The sequence below is a fragment of the Stegodyphus dumicola genome, chromosome 4, assembly GCF_044657685.1.
Source record: "Stegodyphus dumicola isolate Sdum_Otavi_A_Nest chromosome 4, ASM4465768v1".
Lineage (NCBI taxonomy): Eukaryota > Metazoa > Arthropoda > Arachnida > Araneae > Eresidae > Stegodyphus > Stegodyphus dumicola.
Window position 1 is genome coordinate 72,087,277 of NC_140771.1, and position 17,636 is coordinate 72,104,912.

Here is a 17,636-nt window from a genome sequence, read left to right on the forward strand (position 1 = left end):
TTCCACTCCATAGATGCGGCCTTCAATTCTGGCATGAAATGGTGGACCCACGTTTCATCCCCCGTCACAATCCGAAACAGAAAGTCATTGCCATTTTCATGGTAACACACGAGATGTTATAAGCTGACCCCCATGCATTGTTCCTTGTGTGTTGAGGTCAATTGTCAGGGCACCCATCGTGCTGACACTTTTCTGTATCGAAGAATGTCGTGGATGATGTTTTGAGCTCACTCATGTGAGATTCCAAGTTCTTCCGCTACTTCATCGATGGTGATATGCCGGTTCGCTCTAATCTTGTCATCCACCTTCCTGACATTTGCATCTGTAGTGGGCGTGCGCGTCCGTCCAGCTCTCGGTATGTCCTCCACTTGCTGACGTCCATCACTGAATGTGCGATACCATCTCCGCACCATTTGCTTCAACATCACACCTGGCCCATAGACTTCCACGAGGCGGTTATGAATTTCTGTTCCTGATACTCCACGTGCCCATTCATAGCAGGTAACTGCTCTCACTTTCTCCTTTGACCACGAATTCAAATTGCACCTTCTCTCCATACCTACCGGGGCTCAAATGAGAGGCTGGTCTCCGCTGCAACAGCGCCATCTGCTTGATTTGCAGCAACCTCTACCCAATGGTGTATCGGTGACTTGCGTGTTTTCCTGCTATGTCGCCTTTTGCCCATAGCCGTTCAACGCTTCTTCCACATGCAAAGCGTGAATTTTTCTTGGAGGACTTTTTTGAAGCTTATCAAGCGATATGACAAATGTCTCAATGTACTCATATGAGAATAATAAAATAAAGGTATGTCATATCTTTAATGTCTCATTCTATTTTTTGACTTTCATACACAACTCTGACCACAGTCGACAGGGGAAACTTATTTTTCAACTTACCCTCGTATATAGCTTGAGTTTTTACATTATGTATTACTACTGTACATGCCTGTTAGATTCCAACCCTTTTCAGAATATTTATTTTTCAGAAGAAAACCTTTGGCTGAATTTTACCTTTTAAAATTCCCTTTCCTTCATTTCCAACCATACTTCCAGTTTTGGGGGGGGGGGGGGTAGGAGTTTCATTATATGATGTAACTTTGAAAGAAACCCAGAAATAAGAATAATCATCTTTAAAATAAGCCAGCTTTAAAGATAAAATTTTAAACAAAACTTTAAACTTATGTCTACAATACAATGCAAACTTTGAACCATTAAACTCATCTTTTCAAAATAATAAATGGGTAATAATAAGCTAAGGTGCAGTAATAAATTGCATCAAATTTAGTGCTGAAGAATGAACACTGACTACAAGCGACACTCCCACGGCATGCAGATAGGGAGCACTTCAGTAGTTCTTTCATGATGCTAGGAAAAATGTTTTTTATCCCTTTGCCCTTGTAAAATGTATCATTTAGTTAATGATGCTGGTATTTGAACAGCATAATGGAAGCACGAAACCGACAAGACAGCATTTAATTTGTTTTGTTTTAAATTTATGATGCTAAATAAAATCAATAATTGTATGCAAAGCTGCATATCTGAATAATTAATAAGGATTTTATAATAAGATTTGAGCTAAAAAATAATAATTGCTTTTCATAATTTCATATTAATAGGCATGCGATGCATGCTCTAAGACAATGCCCCTGCACACAACCTAAAATAGCCCACTGTTTTTTTTTTTTTTTTTTTTTTTTTTTTTTTTTTAAATAAAGCTTCCAAGTATAACTAATTCAAATAATTTGTACATGCACTGCAATGTTAATCATTTGCATGTTTTTCGAGATCTACACATGGCACAAATTTCAAGCTTGTTGTAAGTATTGGATGGTTGCATCAAAAATTGTATGCTGGTTGGCCAATAACGTATGTGCATGCATACTCAATTAGATATTAAATATTTTTTGCACAAATATCTTTTATTAACTTTCTCTTCCAAATTTCAGTATAATCAAACACTTAAATAAATACCTCATATGTTCTTCTCTAATCAGAATACAGACTGTAGGCCTTCCAGACATTCGCCAATACTTTCCCACAAAATGAAGTTCATTCTAAAGCAGATAAAAAGAACATTTGTATAAATTTTTAACAGCTTCAATGTGGTCAAAATAATGAATTCTTCGATCAGACTTACCTTAATATCATCAATAAGAAGAGCCATATCATGAGAAAGATAAAAATCACTAACTTCAAAGATCAGAGGATAGCATATTACTGTTTGACCGCATATTCGGTAAAGCTGTAATTATTGAATTTAAGCATTCATCATCAATGTAGCTCTCACTGTGTTACATAATACTTATACAAGGTGCTATAAATTAAAATATTTTTTATTCAGAGCTTGCTAATGGAAGAACAAAAAATGTTTTCAAACTGTTTGTTATAGAACATTTTCTATCAACAATATATTTTATGAATGGAAAAGAAACTTCCCCACTACAACTAATAAAATACAATTTGAAAATTAATTTAGAAAGTGTTTCTATTAACTCCTATAATAGTTAATACAAATAAAATTTGCATATTGCATAAGCAGATGAGAATAAAAGGAAGGTTCAGAACACAGAATTTCAGTCTGTTTCATGAAGTTTCTTTATTGGTTCCAAAAGTTATTGAGTATACACAAGCTTTTCCCTGTTTTTCTCACCCTGAGGAAAAACTTCAGTGCACTTTGTAACTTAAGTAAATAATTGCTACAGTAATATTTTACAGAGAAAGGGTAATGATATATTAAGTTAATACTAGCAATCTGTGAGACCTGAAGGGAAACCTGACCTGACCTGACCTGAAGAGCAACATGTGTGAAACATCACTGTAAATCAATTACATTGTTTTAGCAGACATCACCAGCACACCGGGTATGTTTGAAAGTGTCCTGCAATCCTTCATCCGTAAGTGTTGCTGTACAATGACCTTGGCGGCTGCAACGTCGAACAATTCCTGTAAAACTGCCCCTTTGTCTCCTTTTTGAGGTTGTACTGCGATGCGATGTCATCCTGCTTTACGTCAAATAAATGTTTTACACAATAACTTATTATTGGCCCCTTTGTTAAATTAGACATCACACCCTTTGTAACTATTTTTGCGATTTTCTTCATTAAACGTGATTCGCGACCCCATGTTCTATGGAAAATTTTCATCCTCTTGATGCCTACTATTACCCCTCTGAATTTATTGGTTGAATTCAGAAAAACCTTGTATATATTTTACTTGAATTCTGTCAAATGGTGAAAAGGTTCAACAAGATTGGTTACTATATTCTTTTAAGATAAATGTAGTTTATTGTTTCTATTGTAAAATATTCATTGACATAAAAATCCACTGACCTGTACAAATACTAAATTTAACCAAGACGATTTCAATGATTGGCATCACTTGAGCAAACATTTGAAAATTTACGATAAAAGTAAATCTCGTTTTTAAAATTTGTTTCTGGTCTGATTCATTAGACAGATTAAAAATTAATCAAACTGTAGATTCCAAAATGAAAATTTATTAAAAAGTGAAACTAAACACTGGCGCAGTGTATTTTAAAGAATAATTTACACAATTCAATTTTTGGCTGAACGAAACTTGGTTTTTCGTGGCACTAGTAACAAATTATTTGAAAGAAATAATGGAATTCTCTTTCAATTTATAGAAATGATAGCAAAATTTGACCCAGTCAAGTCTGTACATATTAATTGACTAAAAATATGCCATTTAATCTTGGAGAAAAATTCAAAATTAAATGATTAAATTAATAGGTGATAATATTCTATTAACTTTATTGTATTCTTGATGTGAGCCACCAGGAGCAAATTTCTGTTTGCATAACATATGTTAATTTAAAAAACAATGAATTTAGTGTTGAACAAAGTTTCTCAACATTTCATTCTGTAAGTTATACAACAAGTGAAGGTTTAATCGACCTACGACAATGGTTGGAATATGAAGGGTAAACAAAAGGTGTACAAAATTGTAGACATTAATTCATGAGCAATATTTGTAACTTGTTGTAATTGCAGTTTGAACCCTGTCAAGAATGACAATGTGAAATCCAGTATGTTTAATATAAATTTTTTCTCAATTATTCAACAGCTATATAATTTTTTTTTCTGCCTCAAGCAATCAAAGGTCTGTTTTGAAAAGTAACATTTCAAATTTAAAGTTAAAACTTTGTCAGATACCAGATAGTCTAGCAGAATTGATGCAATAAATAAACCCTCTAAGATTTCAGTTAGGGAAAATTTGAGATGTTTTTATGAAATTTTTTCTCGAAATAATTTTGATAACACTACAAAACATCTGGCTGCTTAAGATACAATAATACCCCAAATAAATATTAATTTAGAAGTCAAACAACAAAAAACAGTGTTATATTTTCAAATTTTCACAGGACTAATTTCGATGGTTTTACCGAACCATCCTCCTCCGCTGCAAAAGCACAAATGAACGAGATAAAATATAATGATAAGATCAGATAAGAAAGTCTGGACAGAAGATAAGTTACTGGCGCAATCTGTTGATGAAACCAGAATTAAAACATAATTTCTTTAAAGGCTGAAGGCAAAGATGGATTGGAATTAGGGTTATTAACTACAACAGAAAGATTTGTTTGAATGTGAAATGCCTTTAGAAAATCCAGTTCACCAATGGAAGATCTTTTTTTAATAATTTAATTTGAAAATCTAGAAAACTAAATATTTAGCTAACGGATACGAGGCAGTACCTAAATTTGATATAATAGGGCGGAAAGGAATACCACTTTTATGAATTTTGGAAAGAGTATATAATCTGGCACAATTTGCAACAGATGGGATAAGTTTTTTTAAGTTGCTTGAAAGGATTTGTGAAGATTTGATTGCAGTTTTTATTTTTGACAGGTCCGAAGGCGAAGGATCTTTAAGGATCGGATTATATATATACATTTAAGAGTTTAGTGACACCATCGATGTAAGTGTTCTTATCCATGACGAACATTTGGCCACCTTTGTCAGCCTCTGAAATGATAACATCTGGGTTAGAATGCATTTTGCGCATTGTAGCTTTTTCTCTCGCGGTTAGATTCGGTTTCAAAGGTTTATTATTGAATTTCACATTATGGCTACATCTTGAGTTAAAAAAATGAAAATTTATGAGTTTGTATGTATATTAGTGTTGTTGTACAAGATACCAAGCTGTTGTTACCAATATTCAGCAAAATAAAAATTTTATTATTTCACAGACTTGGGAAAGTTTGAACAACCTGAATATATTTTTAAATGAATATCGATCAGATAAAGGTTTACTGATATGCTCATAAATGCCAAACAATTAGCATCTTACTTGAAAGTTGATGCAACATTCAAATGCCCAGAAATTTTAAGGTCATGAAAAATAAAAATAAAAATTCCTACGAAAGAAAAGATCAACCACTTGAAAACCATGAATAAAAATTCAAAGTATTTTTTTTTTTTTGAAATGATAGACAATACTCTCATTTTTAAATGAAAGTTTTGATCTGTTATCCTTTTATTCTTATACTTACAAATTTTTGTAGAATATTGAGGATTTTGGCAAGTATTAGGATCAAGATTAATTTAACTTTTGTAAAAGATTTAATGAAACTTTAAGTGACAAAAATGAAATGAAAAAATGTAGCCGGAACAGAACTTTTATATGAATTACAATTTCAGCAAAACTGCAACAAAAATATGACAGCTGTAGTAGAATTGCATTGCAACAAATGACTTAATCCATCCATTCCCTATTGCAATGAACCATTATTATGACTGCATTATATATATTACACTCCTGCTAAAAAAATAAGCAACAAAGGCAAAATACAGAACAAAACAAAAATTGTTTAATGGATATATATGTATAAAAATGACCAAAGAAGTTGGTGTGATGTTATTAGATGACACAGCAAATAATAAAGCTATACAAACACACAACAAGCCCAGTGGTACAGTGGCTAACGCGCTGCACCACAGGTCACCACAGCTGCGTGATGCGTTAGCCACTGCACCACAGGTCTGGGGTTCGATCCCTGAGCTGGGCAAGGTTGATTCAGCCTTTCATCCCTTGAGTGGGTAGAAAATGAGTACCAAGTTTGCCTGGGGACTAAACATCCGAGGACCTGCGACAACTGACCACTTATTCAGGGCAGATGCTGATGCACCTCAGGGCCCAAGGTGAAGAAAGCAGATTGTCGAGGCACTGCAGGTCGTGGCCTTCTAGGGCTGTTGTGCCACCGAGTTTAGTTTTTTTATACAAACACACATGTATTGTGACCATTGCATTGTGAGTGACCATATGAATCAGAGGAATGCACAATGGAAACATCATGCTAATAACATGTATGATATCCTCTACTTGAAATGCATGCTTAACAACGGCACAGCAAGCTGGCTATAATGTCCTGGATCATTTGTTGTGGAAGAAGCACCTATTCTTGTACTAATGCATGTTGGAGCTTATGTAAAATGCCTAGTGGCACACTGCAACTGACAATTCGTCTACCAAACATGCCGCACACATGTTCTAAGAGATTCAGATCCACCAAGCCACAGCAGATATGGAATGGTTTCACTCTCCATACAACTCATCAGCCCTCAAGCTCTATGCAGGTGGGCATTATCATCCATTAATATAACATCAGAACCCATCACAGCGATAAAAGGAAGCACAAGCACAAGAGGGTGTAGAATTTTGTCACAATATCAGAAGGCTGTGATGGAACCACCAGTAAACACATAGAGGTTAGTGCGGTCTTTCATTGCTATCTCAGCCCATACAAGTAAGACTCCTCCTCTGTAATAGTCTCTTTTGACGATGCTTGGCATCCAATAGTGTGTTCCTAGCTTTTGTCATATCACTGCCCTTCAGGAATCATTCTGGATGTTAAATTGAGACTCTAAATTTATGGATGAGTATATGGCCTTCAATGCTCTGGTGTCCAATTGCAATTTTCATCGGCCCAATTCAACCGCCATCTGACATGCAATGGGGACAATGGTACCCAAACCACAGATTGCCAGGCAACAATCAACTTTCATGCAGTCGGTGAGACACAGTTTGGTGGGATTTGGGCAGTCCTGCAGCAGCAGAGAGATGCGATGACAGCTGCTGTAGTATTAGTGAAGTACAGAATCTTGCACATAACAACAGGAAGCTATCATCTGCCATTGTGATAATGTTCCAGTGTCCTAACCCATGTCTTTTACAAGGGTTTTGATCCCTTTGGTAACAATTCCACAGCCTATTGATGGCACTACAATGCACATTCAGCTCTCTCGCAACATAACAGTAGCCCTCCAATGCATTCATCATCAAATGGTGTCTTCGGATCATGTTTTTCGCTTTGGCTTCCGATTACATAGAACTATCACTGCTTGCAAACTCGCACATAGGTCAAGCATACCTCTTTTAAGGCGTTGTGGTGTGATTGCGTTTTATGCTAATTTTGGTTACCTATTAGTATTCAATGACACAACCTCTATTTCATATGTACACCATGTATGTTTTAATTCCCTTTTTTCATTTATCTTTTTTGCAGCGTTTGTTGTTTAGCATGAGTGTATTGATTATACCAATTTCTGAAGCTATAGGCGAGAGATTATTTTCTAAATTAAAGTTCATTAAGGATTACTTAAGATCTAGAACTGGCCAAGAAAGATTAGAAAATCATGCTGTTATTTCTATAAAATTTTATTAATGAATTTGCCAAAAGTAAAGTTTGAAAGGTCCGATTTCTACAAGACATTTTTGTTGTTTTCTATTATGTATACCTATTTAAAAACATGTACAAATATAATTTATTTGACCTTTTGTTTTTTAATAATTTGAAATAATGTTTTATAGCTTTAAAATTTTTTTAATAACTTGAAATCATGTTTTATAACTTTAATATTGTTTTTTTTTCTTCTTTTGTTACTGTTGTTTCACAGTACACTAAAATTTGTAATAATTTTTTTTTGTATGTGTATATGTTATTTACTTCTGATGCGGATACCACGATTTTTGGGCCATGCCTTCTTGGTGTTGCATTTTCAATGTTACTGAGTGTATTCTATGCAAAAAAAAAAAAAAAAAAAGACAGTTTTACATCTCCTGTTCTACTGGGCCGATTGACGAAATTCAGATTGTGTTTTTCATGTCTCGAAGGCACGACTTAGGATATGTATTAGATTTACATATAGCATTGTTCTAATATAGGTATTTAGACACAAAATCAGACTTTTTCTGAAATGACATGCCAATTTTTTTTCCATATTTTGATTCTACGACTCAAATTATGACAAAATGACTTGTACGGCCAGTTAAATTATACGAGGGTTGGAACTTTAATAGTGGCAACTATTTATTTACAAGGAATACAAAAGTGATTCATGTCACCATGTTTTACAGTCCTTCAATATAGTCGCCAGCATTGTGTACAACTCGTTTCCAACGATGTGGAAGTCACAGAATACTTGTAGCAGTGCCTGTTTTGTTGATAGTTTGAATGGACCGGTCTACTGCAGCAAAAATCTCAGGAACAGTTTGGAAGCGAGTGCCACGAAGTGGTTCCTTCATCTTAGGAATTTAGTCACAAAGGCTTAGATCTGGGGAGTAAGGTGGATAGCAAAGCACTTCCCAGCCCCATCGCTTGAACAAATCAGTCACCGCTTGCGCTGCATGCGGCAGAGCATTGTCATGCAAAATGAGAGGAGCGTTCTGCAGAAAGTGTCGTCGTTTTTTTCTCAAAGCTGGTCGGAGATTGTGCTCCAAAAATGAGCAGTAATACTGCGCAGTGACGGTCTGCTGTGGGGGAACGGTATGCGTTAGGATGACACCATCACAGTCGTACACGAGAATCACCTTAACTTTCACATTGCTGGGGTTCTGATGAAATTTCGAATGTCGTGGTGACCCGTGATGACGCCATTCGTTTGAATGGCGTTTCAGTTCTGGCTGGTACGATCGGGCCCAAGTCTCATCCAGCGTAATGATACGGCGTAAAAAAGCATCTCCTTCGCACTCATAGCGCTCCAGGTGGGTTCGGGCAGCATCGTATCGTAGCCATTTCTGCATTTCCGTCAAATGATGGGGAACCCATCGGTGAAGCAATTTTTCTCATGGACAGGTGTTCCTTCAGAATGTGCAGCATAGTCGTATGCGCTAATCCTATTTGTCCGGCCAGCTGATGAATCGTTTGGCGGCAATCACTGTCCATTAGTGCGGCAAGAGCTTGTACGTCTGCATCACTGACACTCGGACGACCTGGCCGCAGCATGTCTGCCACATTTTGGCATCCTTCATTTAATGCTTTCACCCATCTTGCTACAGTTCTGTAAGGCAATGCAGATTCCCCACAAGCCTCTTGAAGCCCTTGATGACACTGTCGTGCTGTACAACCTCTGGCACATTCAATTTTTATCCAACATCGTTGTTCTTGTTTTGAAAACATCCTGACAACACTTACTTTAGACCACGAGCTAATACAAGGATCCGTTCTTCGCGTCACTCCGCATGCGTGTGACGTAGGCAGGATAAGTCTTTTTGCTGAGAGGTAAGGTAGGTATGTAGTTTACGTGTGGTATACGCGATATTCTTTGGTTTTGTTGCGTAGCGTTTTTTCAGCTGTGTTACCACTATTAAAGTTCCAACCCTCGTACATACTTTTAGCTGCATTTCATTTAAATTTTTTCCTTGAATTTCATTACAGATATATTTCTTATTCAATTAATTGAGTTCCCATTTTGCGCCAATGCAAAAATACATTAAAACTCAAAACATCTTCATTAAAAATCGTAAAATAACCATTAAAAAAATACAGTCACAAGAGTTAAAGAATTTTTTTTTAAACAAATAAAATTAGAGCTTCTATGGCAAAGCCAAGTAATTCTGCCAACAGGCAAGAATGCCGATCTTTTAGTTCTCAAAACTGAGCTTATTTTTGGTCCCACTCAGTAAAAAAACACTGTAGGTGCAGAAATTGACTTTATTCACTAATCTGTTAAGTTACAAATGTAAAAAATGGTTGCTCTGTCAGGCTTAGTCACACTTAAACAAATTTTACATTGTTGATAATTCTACAAATATTGCATGCAGATTAATTAAGGGCATAAAAACTTTAACAGCAACATAAGAACGTAATTCAGTTACTTTTAAAGCAAAAAACGCACAATTAAACCTACATATAAGAATAAAAAACTGAGCTCAATGAGCCAAGTAAAGGAGTGGGTATATTATATACTTTTGATGTGGCCAATTGCAACCAAAACGGGAGGTGTACAACTACACTACCCGACATAGAAAATGCAACGCTAACAAGCAGTGAAGAGAAACTCAGCAAACAGAGAGAGACAGCAGTAAGTTAAGTATGTGTACCTTCATTTTATGAAAGACAGTTTTAATATTTTTTAATTTTAATTATGTGTTGTGTTAAATAAAATCTGTGATTGTTTGGATATTTTTCTGTACATATTTAATTGTGGGATAAAGGAAAAATTATATTATTCTAGAATGAGTATTGTATAAAATTTTTAAGGAAAATATAACAATAAAGGTTTAAAATTAATTCTGACAACTACTTGAATGTTCTTCTCATAATGTAGTAAAAATTGGAACAGCTGGATGACAAATTTAATTTATACGAATTTTTTTCCAAAGTTAGGCTTAGCAACACAAATTGCCCGCCCCCACAAGACGACGTACCCGATTAACACGCTGTCCCAAGAGAACGCTTAAGTAACAGAGGTGCCCGTCATGAACGCGTTAAAGGCAAGGCAAGAACAATAACTATTTTTCAAATTGTAGAAAGCTGCAGGAAATAATACTGATAAAGCACAGTTTAAACAATCAAAATAAAAGTATACCATTAGTGCTTCAAATGACATTAAATAACTTCAAAAACAATTCAATGAAATTGAATACATCTTAATATTAATAAATGCATTATGCTCTAACTTATTTAGAAAGCATTAAAATGACAGCCTTCAATACCTTGCTAGTACCTAATGCACCAATAGGTCTGGGTGGTCTCCCTTTGAGGCCTAGTTTCTTACTAACTCCAAGATATTCATATATCTAAAGAAAGATAAATTTGATGATTAGGAACATTTCAAAAATACTTCAAAGTAGTAAAAAACTTTTAGATATTTTAAATAAGCAATTCCCTTCAATATTACAATCATGACAAATAAAATCTAATAAAAAAACAAGAAAAATGATCTGCATATCTAAATGGAAAGAATCATTAATGTTCATTATGCTTTAATTAGTTAAAATGGTTCTATATTTCATCTAAAATTTACTAGCAGTAGTCTGAAAGCTTGGAACGTAATGCTGACAGAATAGTTTTGCTCAGCTCTATCACAGTGTCATATAGATCATCTCATGAAATGGAATCCAAAAGCCTCATACTTCTCTTGCTTATCATTACATTTCTCAAGAGTATTTTTGCCTTAATGAATTTTTAAGCAATACTATGCTATATAGACACTGTATACTCATAAATATCCACATCTTCAAGGGCATCAGAAGCTGAAACAAACAATAGAACTGTCAACTTTTCTAACTATCATAAAAGCCATAACAAACTGTCATGCTTATGTTTCTTCAAATTTTGAATTGCAAAAACAGATAATTCAATCATAAATTTATTTTACCATAACTGAAATGGTTATTAACCAAAATGGGCATATTTTATTTTGTAGCTGTTCCTCAAACTCATTCTAATACTGAATTTAAGTTAAGACAGTATTTCAATTTCTAACACCTTTCACTTATGTCACCTTGCCCAAACTGTACGAAAGGGGCTTTTGTGCAGCTCAGTAGAGGTCAAGGGAATATTTTATATGCTTTAGACATCATATATTTGAAAGGAGAGTAAGTAAGATTATAGATTCTGCAAAAGCCGATCTCATTTGTGTTCTGATATATGAACTTATTAAGAAATAGAATTTAGCTTTGAAATGGACTCTGAATGTCTAGTAACATATCTCAACTTTCTCAAACAAGAACTCAAGTTCTATGATTTTTTGAAACTGAAGAACCAAAATATTATTTTAGAAACTTTGGTATCTGATCCCAAACCAACAGAAAAAACTATGAAGGTTTCAAAATTTAATAGATGGTGAAATTACATTAATATGTAATGAATATAATCAAAGACATTGTTTTTTGGATAAGCAGAGGGTAGCGAACAAGCAGTGAATGAATAAAAAGTAAAGAGAGATTGAAAAGTTGCACATATAAATTAAACATCTTATACATTGAATTGCATTTGTAATAACTGTATTTTCTATTACTCATTTAACAGTCGTTTGGGATCTACATTAGAACTCTGCGATTCTAAGCAGACATGCTGTTTCTTAAAAAAAAAGAATTTTAATTGTTGAACATAATTTCTTTGTTATTTTCTCTGTTGAACTATATTAAAACTTGATTGAACAGTGCAATGTACCAAGGTAAACAGTTAGCTGCACTTAAAGTCAATGAACATTGGTGCTGGTCTTAGCAAGATGCAACTTGTCACACACGCAACAAAATCATGCAGCTCTGGAGTCAGTTTTTCAGCAATTGCATTATAGTTCAAAAGGGTTATGATGCTGCGTTCACTCAGTTTGCTCCTACAAGTTTTCTTGTACATGTGTGTGTATATGGGGTCTCTTATAGGAAAGGTCAATGCAAATAATTTGCACACACTGGAGGACCTAACAAGGCACAAAATGATGCCAGAAAATGAATAAACAGATATTCTCCAAAGTGGCCCTTCAGGTATGGTAAAAAAAAGAGCACACATATGCGATACTGAACAGAACTGCCAAGTCTCAAGCACATTTTGTAAAGACAAGGCTTGATGTTGCATTTTTATGATATAAGGCAATAAAGATTAGTAATAAATATTATACAGCTTGTAGTTTGTACATTAAACCAGCAAACTTTATTTGCTTGCTTTGATGTGCATGACTTTTATATCACCCTGCATTCTTAAATATAATAAGCAACTTTAAATGTGGAGAAAAAAGATGTTTATGCCAATGAGGGAGAGAATTCTCCCAAAGACATTTTCATTGCAATAAGATCTACTTTCATAATTATGATGAAAATTCAATACATTTTTTAATCTTAACAATCTTTAATATTACAAATAATAGTTGTAAACGTTGTTCATATTAAAATCTTAAGTTCAAATGAATACACTCTTTATTTTTTGAGTAAACAATAACTGATTGGTTACATCAGGGCTTGGCTTCCTTTTTTCAATTGCAACCCTTTTTTATCACAGATTTTTTTCACGCCAGATATTAAATATGAAATAAGGATATAAAAATAAATATTCTGAAATTTTCCTCCTTTATTCTAAAAATTTTGCCCCCTAAATTTTAGCACATGCAACTGTACAGGTTGCACCAGACCAGCAAGTAACACATAAAACCATCGCATAATTAGTCTTAATCAGTGCAATACTCATCTGATGAGGAATTGGAAACATTAGTTAAAATGTCAAGGGAGGACCAAATATGCATAAAAAGAATCACTAGATCTTACATTCAGTACTAAAACTTGATCCATTTTTTTTTTCAGTTTATTCAATCAACTGCTGACTATTTTTCATTAAAACAGAGCTTCTTACACATTTTTCAATCCTGACACCTTTTATCACCAAGAAATTTTTTGAAAATCCCAGATATTAAATATAAAATAAAAGATATAAAAATAAATATCCTCCCATAGATAATTTACTTCCTTGGTAAACAATATACATATATGTTTTAGGATTTTTAGGATAAAAGTTTTAAGATACAATATACATACAAGTTTTAGGATTTATTTTTAAGCAAGCAAGAATTAAAGAAAATTCTAACGAGACAGATGTGTTTGTTTTCTGCTATATAACAAATTAAATATTAGTGTGATATTTGACAGTGCTGGACATAAAGCATCTTCAACATGTTTCAGTGTTGAATGACATTTAGTTTTAATTAGTGTTAAAGCTCAAAAAGTAATTTCATAAAAATATGTAGTGCTGTAGTGACAGAGGAAAATTTAATGCCATTTCAGAAATAGTGAGAAATCTAGTTCTAACTCTGATCCAGAATTCATCAAGGATTTTTGTGAAAACTCAAGTTTTAAGTTTGAATCGCTAGACAGCTTTACATGTTCTTTTGCACTTTATATAAAAGGTAATTAATCTCATCAATATCAATTAATGTAATATCTTTATTGGTCTAATCTCATTAATATCAATTAATGTAATTTCTTTAAAAGTCAGGAATGTGGTTTCTTTAAATTTGACTATCAAATTGAATTTTCGTGACCCCAAAATTTCGCTTTGCGACCCCATTTGTGGTTGTGACCTATAGTTTAAGAAAGACAGGGTTAAATCATTCCTATTTGATATTACATGTAGTTCAATTTCTATCATCTATTTAAAGATGAATTATGACACAATTCCAGGATACTATTACATTGGGTAAGAAAAAATTATCTGGGTCAGTAAATTGGTCTCAAATATTTTCAAATATCTTTCCTTAAATAAATAAAAAGCTAAAAAATTATGAATTATTGCTTGGTTAAAAAACAATGTCCTTTAACTTTCATAAATTTACATTTTTATTGTTGTCCATTTTCAGCTGTTCTTTGCACAGAAATTACTATAATAATAATTTTAATTTTACTTTCCTTAAAAGTTTATTGCATATACACAATTATGTACATCACAACAGAAATTTAACACAAAGTTAAGCAGGTTTGGTTTGACTTATTTAATTATGGCAAAGGGCTATATGCCTAAATGGAGGGAAGGCTTTGTGAAGGGAAACTGGCTCATATATATATATGTGTGTTACGTAGTGTATATATACATTACACATGAGAAAAACCACAAAAATGCCTATGCAGCCAGCCTGTTTGCAGGATTTGAGACTCAGACCAAACTACTAGTGTTCAGCAATTTTACCACTTGGCCGTTGGCGGGTACCATATGGTGGCAGGATATAAACCTTTTGAGTGACTAAAATTAATTAAAACTGGATGTTTTAAGATGTTGGTGATAAAATCATAAAACATCAATTACATAAATTTGCATCATTAGGAAATACACAGTGTTATTTAAGAAACTTCCAAGAAGCATATAATAGAAGAGAAGAAAGCAATAAATTAACTTTCAACTTTTATATACTCAGATTATTTGATGCTTCACAGAAATGTAAAAGAATTATTTGAGTTTAACATCCTTTATATCTTGGGGAGAGATATTTAAAAATTTTATCACAGGGATGTTAAATAAATAAAACATGGATTTAATCATAAGTAGGTTGCTTTAGTAATACTGAAACAGTCCCCATTTATTAAATGCATTTTAATATTATACTGTACAACAGAATTATACACGCTGCTGAATTACAAATATAGCTGAATTAAAATGGAAGTAATTACCTTAACAAGCTGGCTTGGAGACCATATTTGAACAGGTTCTACTTCATGAGGTGTTTGTGTATGGATCCCATAAGTAGCCATCATAGCTTGTAATCTCATACTTTCAGCAATAAGAACAACTTGTACAACTAGATCACTAGCAGTGCCCTAAAAAGGTAATAAAATAATTGCAAAAATGTCAGATATAAAGCTGAAATATTTATACAAATCTGGCATTTTTTTACATGAAACATGTACATATCCTGATAGTTTATTTCCAGATAAAGTCATAATTTTCAACTTTAATTTTTTAAGTTTAAAGGGAGAAACCCTAGCCTTAACACAAAATAATAATTTAAAAATTATATTACACACTGAAATCAGAGATTAAGATATTAACCAATGAATTGCTTTCAAAATTCTCTTAAAATATATTAAAAAAAAATTGAAGTCAGGAAATTACGGCTGAATATAAAAAGGCTTCAACATTAAGAAATAGCAACAATAGAACTACAGTTATTTTAAATGTGAAATTACCATAACAATTTAAAAAGAATATATACATCAATATGGGAACTTAAAGCTCTAAAAAATTGCCTCTTACATTTGAAACTATTTTTAAGTTATATGCAGATCTTTATAAAGTCATTTATATTGTTTCATTCCAATTTTGCTTTCAGTTTGTTTTAAAAACATATACATACTCAAACAATAAGAAAGGGGGGAAAGGAAAGCATTATTTTAAGCAAATAAGATATGGCCAAAAAGTACATTTTAGACAAAGCTAAGTTCATCAAAATACATTTAAATGAAATTTTGATGAAAGCAATATTAGGATTAAAAAAAAAAAAAAAAAAAAAAAAAAAAGAGAGAGAGAGAGAGAGAACGAGAAAAAAGAAAATAACATGAAGGAAAAAATCAACATAACCAATGTTAAACATAGCACATATATGTAATATTTTTGTACACATACATATATTAAAATGATAAGAAGATATAAAAGCATCAAGTATTGATGAAAAACAAGAGCCAAATAATTTTTTTTTTCCTCCATTCTGTAATTATGTGTGCTAAGTCACATACATGCAAAAATACTTGGTAGTCCATGCAAAAATATCAAGTAATCCATGCACTAGTTTAAGAAATTGGAATGTTATTTCGATTAAGCAGTTCACATAAAACACACTAATATAATGAGTTAATTTTCACGAAAAATGTACAGCCTGGCAAAGAAAAAATGAAGATAAAGAAAAATACATATTTGTATATACTTACAGCTGCCTTTCCCTGGGTAGAGATGCAGAAAATGAAATAGAATGAATAATTAGAATTTTAAAGTGCATGGACTACAATAAATTTATATAATTTATAAGTAAAGACACAAAATTAAATTAATTATGCATTGATAACAGCAAAAGTATAAAACAGGTTAAAAAAACCCAACAGAGAAAATAAACACAATTTAGAAATACAATTTTCATTTATTAGCAACAGAACCTAAAAAACTATTTTGTTATTAACTGTTACTCTTTTTTGATAAAATAATCAGCAGAGGTATTTATTTTCTTCCCTATTTTCACTTCCTTAATTTTCTACACTGATATCTATGACATTTTTCATAAGTGAAATTCAAACCAGACACTGATGTAAAAGATAACTTTTCTCCAGCAAAATACTTGCAATAAAAATGCATAGTGAATATAATTTAAGACCTTGTTTACCTGCAATAGGTCACAAAAAGCAGTATCATGTTTTTTGTGAAATGATTACTTTTATGGCTAAAAGATACTTAAAACAAGAAAAAACACAAACACTGATACATAAGAAATATTTTTCTAAAAATATATATATGGTGCTACTTTGGTAGACGGTTGCACGGATTTTGGCGATTTTTCTTTTGGCGAGTAAGTAATACAACTTATGGTAAACCCACTGCTGGATAAGTTATTTATGGTAACTGATACTTTGTTGTCATTTTATTAAAAAATAATGTGTTTTATTATGCATAACTTCCATGTTTTAAATATTATTTATAGCTTCTAAATATTAAAAATCAATTTAATTTTACATTTTTATTTGAAATAAAAATTTTGTTGTTTATATTTTATATAATTTTATGTTGTGGATGATGTAATCAATGACATCACCTTATTTAAAAAGTAATTGGTTTTATTAATATCTATAAATTTAATCTAATGTTTTAAACATTATTTATGGCTGTTAAATATTAAAATACAATTTAATTTTGCATTTGTTTTAAAA

The 17,636-nt window shown here is 32.7% G+C and overlaps 1 protein-coding gene across 3 annotated transcripts in view; it reads right to left on the reverse strand.

The window, feature by feature from the left end:
• The window catches only part of LOC118182227 (putative phosphorylase b kinase regulatory subunit beta), a 155,574-nt gene that overhangs the window by 65,590 nt on the left and 72,348 nt on the right, over window positions 1-17,636 (reverse strand). For 2 of the 3 annotated variants that reach the window (XM_085815074.1, XM_085815071.1), the window contains exons 14-18: window positions 16,650-16,661; window positions 15,396-15,542; window positions 10,956-11,039; window positions 2,137-2,241; window positions 1,971-2,053 (exon numbers count right to left, since the gene is read on the reverse strand). In XM_085815074.1, the coding sequence (XP_085671200.1) occupies window positions 1,971-2,053; window positions 2,137-2,241; window positions 10,956-11,039; window positions 15,396-15,542; window positions 16,650-16,661 (431 nt within the window). The remainder of the gene's footprint in view (window positions 1-1,970; window positions 2,054-2,136; window positions 2,242-10,955; window positions 11,040-15,395; window positions 15,543-16,649; window positions 16,662-17,636) is intronic. The other variant, XM_085815072.1, reaches the window with a different exon arrangement.